The sequence below is a fragment of the Chrysochloris asiatica genome, unplaced genomic scaffold, assembly GCF_000296735.1.
Source record: "Chrysochloris asiatica unplaced genomic scaffold, ChrAsi1.0 scaffold00004, whole genome shotgun sequence".
Classification (NCBI taxonomy): Eukaryota; Metazoa; Chordata; class Mammalia; order Afrosoricida; family Chrysochloridae; genus Chrysochloris; species Chrysochloris asiatica.
Genome location: NW_006408522.1, coordinates 6,199,960 through 6,208,745, shown reverse-complemented (window position 1 = coordinate 6,208,745; position 8,786 = coordinate 6,199,960). Strand labels below are relative to the sequence as shown.

General features: G+C 41.0%; 1 protein-coding gene across 2 annotated transcripts in view; it reads left to right on the top strand.

The window, feature by feature from the left end:
• The first annotated feature begins 1,569 nt into the window (after positions 1-1,569).
• Positions 1,570-8,786, top strand: part of APH1B (APH1B gamma secretase subunit) — a 25,779-nt gene continuing 18,562 nt past the window's right edge. The window contains exons 1-2 of one of the 2 annotated variants that reach the window (XM_006831558.1): positions 1,570-1,689; positions 2,980-3,150. In XM_006831558.1, the coding sequence (XP_006831621.1) occupies positions 1,577-1,689; positions 2,980-3,150 (284 nt within the window). In that variant the 5' untranslated portion in view covers positions 1,570-1,576. The remainder of the gene's footprint in view (positions 1,690-2,979; positions 3,151-8,786) is intronic. The other variant, XM_006831559.1, reaches the window with a different exon arrangement.

Here is an 8,786-nt window from a genome sequence, read left to right as displayed (position 1 = left end):
CACATGCCTATGAGGCTATTGAAAATTGCCTAATCAGGTACACCTTGTCCTCAAAAGGACACCTTTGCTCTTGAACACTTTAAATGGTCTTGTGTGGCAGATTTACGTAATGCAATAAATTGTTTGGTTTCTTGACCGTTGCTTCCATGAATGTTGGTGGTGGATCCAACCAAAATAAAGTATTTGACAACATCAATCTTTTCTCCATTTAACATGTTACTTATTGGTCCAGTGGTGAGGATTTTAGTTTGCTTCACATTGAAGTGCAATCCATACTGAGGGCTGTGGTCTTTGATCTTCATCAGTATTTTAAGTTCTCTTTACATTCAGCAAACAAGGTTGTATCATCTGCTATGAGGCTTCTTCTAATCTGGTTGCCACATTCTTCATATAATCCAGTTTCTTGGATTATTTGCTCAGCATACATACTGAATAAGTATGGTGAAAGAATACAACCCTGGTGCACACCTTTACTGATTTTAAACCATTCATTGTCCCCTTGTTCTGGTCTAAAAAACGGCTTCTCCATTTTTGTACAGGTTTCTCATAAGCACAATTAGGTGTTCCAGAATACTTATTCTCCACAAAGTTATCCATAGCTAATCATGATCCACACAGTTGAAAGGCTTTGTATAGTATAAGTGGTAAGTTACAGGTAAACATCTTGGTATTCTCTACTTTGAGCCAAGATCCTTGTGATGTCAGCATTGCTATCCCTTGTTTCACATCCTCATCTGAATCCGGTAGTTTCCTGTCAGTGTATACTGTTGCAGTCGTTTTTTAAATATCTTGAGCAAAATTTTATTTGCATGTGATATTAATGATACCTGATGATTTCCACATTTCGTTGGGTCATCTCTCTTTGGAATGGGTGCAAATATTGATCTCTTCCAATCAGTCAGCCAGATAGCTTATAACACAGCAAAGAAGAAAACAAAACCTCTGCCCCTCCCGGAGTTTACAGTACAGATCAATGAAGGAAACAAATGTGATGAGCAGGGAGAGTTGATATTGTTAGAGGAGGGCCAAAGAATGCCTTAACAACTATTTGGACTACATGGGGGAAAAAATCAAACAAAACCTGCTTGTCCTTTTAGCATCTGTGAGTTTTCTCCTGGGTGATTATGATCCCAGCCCGGGATAATGGAGCATAAATCTCCCGCAACTGTTGAAATGGAAAAAATAAGCTTTAAGAAAGAATCCTTTATTTTAAAATGGAATCCTGTCTCCGCCCTGCGCTCAATCTTTCCTTAATTGGAATCTTTTCCCCTTCTCAGAGCATACGACTCCAGTGACCTGATCTGGGAAGAGGATGGGGCTCGTGCCGTAACATCACTAGGGATCCGCCTCGGGAGCAAGACTTGCGCCACAGACCCACCGGCCTAGTTCGCAGAGGGTTTGACGTTGCCGCAGGAGCTACTGGCCTCTGCCCCGCCCCTTCCCAGCCCTCAGCCTCGCCCCGCCCCGCTCCAGGCCCCGCCCCTGCCGGGCCCACTCGTTGTACCGCCCGGCTCGAGGCCCCGCCCCACGCACCACCTCTCTCCTGACCGGCACCGGGTCCGCTTCTGCGGTCGCCATGACGGCGGCCGTGTTCTTCGGCTGTGCTTTCATCGCCTTCGGGCCTGCTCTTGCGCTCTACATCTTCACCATCGCCTCCGAGCCTCTGCGCATCATCTTCCTCATTGCCGGGTGAGGCGCAGGCGCGGGGAAACCCGGACGTCGAGACTCCCTCCCCAGCTGGGGAATACCAGCGACCCCGGTGTCTGCACCCTGCGACTCGGCCTGATCTCGCTTTGGGGCGAGGGGTTAAGCGGAGGCGCCGCTTCCGGGGCACTCCGGCCTCCCGGGAGGGGCTGCGGAGCTGAGCGAGGAGCTCACATTGCGATGTCCTTTTGCCTAGGGCCTATGGGTGGGCTTGAGTGGGTCGTAAAGCCCCTAAAATTGTCTGGGGGAAATTGTGGGTAAATTCACATATGCATTTTTCATTTTTCTATGGAACGGAAGCCCGCAATTTCCCTCAGATTCTCAAAGACATCTGTAATTACAAAAGGCTTTAACGGCTCACTAGAGTCTCACCTCCGCCCATCAGATTCACTTGGGACCTGGTGCTTTAAAACACACAGAAGCCCAACTCCTACCCCAAATCAACTGCATCTGAATGCCTAGGCGCCGCTATTCGGGCTTCCCTAGTCTGTTAGATTCCCAGGTGATTCAGGAGTGCAGCCAAGTGGTAGAAAGCTGTGAAAATACTGTCGCGGAGGACCGTGCGTCTCTGTCCCGGAGCTTAGTAAATACCGAACCCTGGTGGCGACTATGGGCATAAACTCTTTCAGTCATACTCTTCCTTCCCCTACTTTGAGTTCCACCTTTGCTGCATTGAAAGTAACTTAATTTTATAAAGTAATAGCAATGTGGACAAAAGGTCTGTAAAGCTTGTAATCATTAGAATCACCGTGGGTTCTAAAAACGAGGCCTGAGAAATGGATCAAAGCACAAGTTTTCATCCTCTGGATTTTATACCAGTCATTCTACTAATAGATATCTAGACAGTTTTTCTGGAAGAGACACTGTTGTATTTGCAGATTTCTGACCATTAAATATTCCAGTAGGTTCTAAGGATACAAAAATCACAGTAGTCATTGGTTGCTTATTGTTTTAGCACATCCCTGGGCAGAGTGTTGACTGGGAAAAGTAGCAAGTAATTTTCTCACCTGACAGTCTTTCGCAGATGTCATTGTGAATAGTGTGGCCAGTGAAGAATAATTGAACTCCCACTTTCCTCTGGGACCACATGGAGAGAGGAGTCAAGATGGAGAGTAGGAACCACCGATCTAGAGCATCAGCCCCCCTCATACATACACTTATTAAAGATTTAGGAAATCTGTTCCTTTCAGGCAAGGTATTTTTTCTTTTTCTTTTTCTTTTTAAACCATTATTCATACTGATGTTTCCTTGTAACTTTCCCTCCCTAATTATCAGCGCTTTCTTCTGGTTGGTGTCTCTGCTGCTTTCCTCCCTTGTTTGGTTTATGGCAGAAACCATTACTGGCCACAAAGATGGACCAGTACAGAAATATCTGCTCATCTTCGGGGTGCTGGTCTCAGTCTTTATCCAAGAAGTCTTCCGGTTTGCATATTACAGGCTATTAAAGTAAGTTGAATGTCTGTTTTCTTTTCCCCCATATCGATTTGAATTATGGTTTACTTTGAATCATTAATGTGATATTAAAGGTCCCATGCTTTCTTACATGGTTTTAAGGCGAGGTGTTGGTACATTTTTAGACCAAAAATAGAATATTCTTTTAACCTGTGAGCATTCTTTCCTCCATTCATTAAAAAATATATGACTTGAGTATTTTATAGCAGGCACTAGCCTAGGTACTGGGGATCTACATCAGGAAATCAGAGACAGTCGCTGCTCTTGTGGCGTATGTATTCTAGTGGGAAGAAATGGACCATAGATGAATGAAGCACAACAACTAAATATTCTTTTAGAAAGCTGTGGGGGAGAAAATAAAACAAAAACAAAGAGTTCCATAACAACTCGAAGTAGCTATGATTTTATCTGCTTCTCTTTGCCACCAATTAAATAAAAATAGACACTGTGGAGATTATGCCTATTGTTATTTTGAATAAAATCAGGGCAATACTAACTAGGGGTTCATTTTGTGATATTTCTTATGGCTTCAAATCTGTAATAGAAAAATCTATTTTAAGAGGCTTGGGTACAAGCTCTTTTTTTGGCCAGAAAGTAGATCATCTGTAGAACAAACAAGAGGACCTCACATGAGGAAATCACTAATTTGAAACACAGCTTGAACTTGGGTGATCTATTCTCTCTGACAGTCATGAGGTTGGCTTCAATTATGTAGTAAGGCTTAGTTAGCAGCATGACTAATATGCCATCTCTTTTTCTTTTCTGCAGATGAAGTAATTAAGGCTAACAGGCTTCTGATCATTTGTTCATGCTAAAATGCTAGAACTTCCGCATTTTTTACTTGTTGCTTTCTACTGATAGATAGCGGATTCCTTTTTAATAAGGAGGCAATTTAACTTTAAAATAGAAAGCTGGGAACACTCTGCTTAGAAGCTAAATTCCTATCTTAGAAAAGGCTTAAAAATGAAATTCTCACTATCTCCTGGAACTGTTTATCAAAGAGCAACACATATCAAAGATAATATTTAAATTTCTTTGAGAATACAATAGAAAGCTGTGGCTGAATGTTTCTGGTATGTGACAGTTACCGCCTTGCTACAATTTTAATTTAAAGTGTAATGATATTAGGATTATTCACTCTGCCTCCTTTTGACCTCTGTCCCCACTCATAAAACACACAGGTATCTGAAATTTCTGCCACATGGTTGTTTTCAAGTCCCTTTCAAGGCTAAATATTCCTTCTTTCTTTATCAGGATGCCAGAAGACATTAATGTGGGTACCAAACCTTCCAGTCTTTGGTCCCCCAGACGTACCCCTTTTGATCACTGCCTAATATTTACCTGTGCTCGTGACCTAACACAATATCTGCAGTGTGCTCCAACTAGTTTGGAGAGCCCAGGCCCTCCTCACCCTGGACTGGATTTGTTGTTGTTGTTGTGAAGTGCCGTCGAGTCGGTTCCGACCCATAGCGACCCTGTACAGGGTTTCCAAGGGTGTAAATCTTTACGGGAGTAGAAAGCCTCATCTTTCTCCCGCGGAGCGGCTGGTAGTTTCGAACCGCTGACCTTATACTATACTCTTAATCGTTTTGGGTTTTTCTTATTGAATTTCATATCTGATGGCCTAGAATTTTCATATCTGATAGTTCTAATTTTGAAGAAATCGCTTAAATTGTAATACAAAGGGGCTTCAGAAAGTGCATGAGAAAATAGAATTTTAAAATGATGGAATTTTTCTGTTAACTTCGTCAGCCTCCTCCTATAGAATGCCGCAGTTTTGAGCAATTTGAATGTGAGTAAATGAGTAATCTCTCTTGTAAGGATCAGCACAAAGCTGGTTCCTATGAGGTCCCAAATGTCCAACTTTTCCAAACTGCTGTACCATCAACTGTTCCTCCTCCCCTCAGTTGTCTCCCTCTCATCTTTCCAGGATTTGCTGGAACTTCTCACCGAACTCATGAGCTACCAAGACTGTGGCTCACCTGGCTATAGAGGCAGACAAGTCCCAAATCCGTGGATCAGGGGTCACACTGGAGGCTTCTGTCAGATGATAGGCTGCTGACTCAAAAACTGATTGTCAGACGATGATGCGCTAGATGCAGAGTCCTGAGCAAGAGAGAGAATCTTGACAGAGCATTCATATGAAGGGACTTCAGAAAAGTTTGTGTTAAAATGGAATTCAAAGATAAAAATTTTAAATATAAACTTTACTTCTCAATATAAGCTCCATCGAGGTCAGGATACTTTTATTAGTGATGACACCAGCCATTTAGTCCCTGCCTAAACAACTGAGGGTCCTGGGAATTTAACCATGTCAGTACAGTCTTTTAATATTATTAAGTGGAGAAAACTGGGTATCCTTTAAAGATTTTCTAAGATTAAGAAACAAAAAGAAGTCAGAGGGATTCCCCATTGAAACACTCACTATCTCGCACTCCTTTTATGAAACGAATAAGCAGAGAATTGTTGTAGAGAAGAAGGGCTCTCTAGTGAAACTTTCCCAGGCATTTTTCTATTAAAACTGTGGCTAACGTTCTCAAAAACACTCTGTTATAAGCAGATGTTATGATTTTTGGCCCTCCAGAAATTCAACAAGTAAAATGTCTTGAGCATCAAAAGCAAAAAAACAAAAACAAAAAACCCCCTGCTGCCATGACCTTTCCTCTTGTCCACTCTGTTTGCTTTGACTGGACCACTTCCACCTCTTGGTAGCTGTTTGATATGTGTTTCTCTCTAGGAGCATATTGGTGATGGATGCCATGTTTCATCTCCCGTTACTGTAAATTGAAGAAATGCTTCAGTACCTTGACCCCATTTGTTTAAAATGCCCAGTGAAAAGCTCAGTTCTTGTCGGCAGCCAATCTGGGCACAACAGTTTTGTGGAAAGTGTGCTCAACTTTAATTTTCCAGTCAGAATTGTGTAAGCGGAGCCACTTGAGCTATCGATGGTGTGTTGGCTATTGTTTTTGCTGTTGAATCATCAGTTCACTTCAGTTAGAGCATGAACAAAATTGTTTCCTTGCAAACGGATGTGGATGGTCTGTTGCTGCAGGCTTCATTTTCAACATTGTTGTGTCCCTTCTTAAAATACGATATCCATTTGTAAATTGCTGATTTGGGCATTCTCTCCATCAACTTTTCATAAAACATCAGTGGTTTCGCCATTCTTCCATGCAGCATCACCATAAATTTAATGTTTTGTTCTTTCTTCAGTTTTAGAATTCATGTTGCTTTGCTAGGGGCGCTTTTCAAACTGATGTCTTATCCTTCTTAGTGCCTCAAATTAGATCAGTGTTCAGATATAACAAGTTACTATGAGTTTGTTTTGGTGCAAAGGAAAAAACCCACGGTAATCCTTGTATAGTTTTCACAGCACACATTTTTCATCATTTCTTTGAAGACCCCTTGTATATGTACTGGATGCAAACCATACCTTCAAGGAAACTCCTTTTACTTGAGCAAAGCTATGACTTGAATAAGCATAGTAACTTGAGTTACACTCTTTATTAAGATGGTGACTGAAGATACATCGTACCTTAATCCTGCCTCATTAACATAATGGACAGCCCTCTCCCAAATGAGATCATAATAGTGGGCATGTTGTTGTTGAGTGTCATTGTGTTGCTTCCGACACTTAGTGACCCTGTATAGGGTTTCCAAGGAGCGCTGGTGAGTTTGGACTGCCCACCTTGTGGTTCACAGTCCACTGCTGATCTGACAATGCCACACCAGGAGTCCCAACAATAGGCATAGAGACAAGGGTTTACAACACATCACAAAGTGGAGGGTCATTATATTAGATCACATGTTATAGGACAACCACATGATACTTGGTGTCATGGCCTAGCCCAGTTGACACATGGCCCCAACCATTACAAGTTTTGTATGCTCTATTTGCATGGTCCTACTGAATCGCTGTGTAGGAGTCTCAAAGACCAGGTTGTTATTAAGTGCTGTTGAGTCAGTTCCGACCCATAGTGACCCTGTGTAGGGTTTCTAAGGAGCAGCTGGTGAGCTTCAACAGCCAACCTTGCAGTTCAAACAACTTTGCAGTTCAGTGCATTGACCCACAGAGCCACACCAGGACTCCACTTTCAAAGACTGGGTATAAGGGCCATATTAAGTAATTCACTGCATTACAGTTAGACCTGTGTTTATAGGTGCCTTTGTTTGCATTTGCAAAAGGCTTCTTTAATGAGTCTTTGGACTATGGTGCAAATTTTCCCTAGCAAATTTTAGAAATGATGGATATATTGTAGTTTTGTGTTCAAACAAGTTTGACAATTATTATGATGCCATTTTTTATTGACATACAACAAAGCCCAGTGTTGTTGGGTCTGTTCTGACTCCTGGCAATCACGTGGAACTGAGTAGAGACTGTCCCATAGGGTTTCTCAGACTGTAAATCTTTATGGAAGCAGACTGCAACATCTGTCTCCTGTAGAGTGGCTGGTGCATTTGAATTGATGACCTTTGGGTTGACAGCCAAGTGTTTAATCAGATTTGATAATGAAGGTAGCTTAAAAACATACTGATTAAACCAAAGCCACTATATTTGAACGTAGTGTAAAATTACATTAAACACTTGGCTATCAACCCAAAGGTCATCAGTTCAAATGCACCAGCCACTCCACTGGAGACAGATGTTGCAGTCTGCTTCCATAAAGATTTACAGTCTGAGAAACCCTATGGGACAGTGTAAAATTACACTACATTCAAATATAGGGACTTTGGTTTAATCAGTATTTTTTTAAGCTACCTTCATTATAAAATCTGGTTTTGTACTTTTAAGTTCAAGGTACTGTCTCAATCAACTTTAAAATGTGGAGAGTTTGTATTACCTTTTATACCTATATGGAATTGAATCAAATCTGTTTTGTGTGGTATAAATTTTTATGGGTGAGAAGAAAGCTGAATTTTTTGTTCATGGAAACATCATCATAAATGCAAACAAAGAATTTTCCATTTCAGTAAAATGGTCAGATTTAAAGCGCAGCCACTGACATCATCAGTCCATCAGGAACACGGAAACTGATCATGTTTTGTACTTTATCACTTCCTAATGTTAACATTTAGAACTGTTGGTGTCATAGACCTTTCCTGCCACAAACTTGCAACATAGAATGAGGAAGTCTGTTGAACTTCTGAATGTGTAGACTTAATATATTTGTGACGATAGCTCTTTGCTATACCAAAAAGCAAAAATCTTGTTCATTACGAGCAATGTTTATCAAATAGGAATCCCCAAAAACGTGTTGATTCTACTATATTGATGCATTTGTTGATGGTGATTATTATGATTACATATCCCTAATAAGACTTAATTAGCTTTTTTTTTTTTTTTTTTTAAAGGTTTTTATTGTGGATTGAGTGAAAGTTTACAGGGCAGATCATCAGTTTTACATTCAACAAATCATACATCTTGTTTCGTTACATTGGTTATGCTCCCCTCCATGTACCATCAGTTAACAATATTTTTCTCTATCCACTTTAGCTTTTTAAAAAAACATACAAACAAAAAAACCCACTCAGGCATATATAATCATTTACATCTCCAAAGGGCACATTCTGCAAGTCTGCTCCTGACCACCAGTTCTTAGTCCTTTTCTTCTTAGTCCATGAATCTAGAG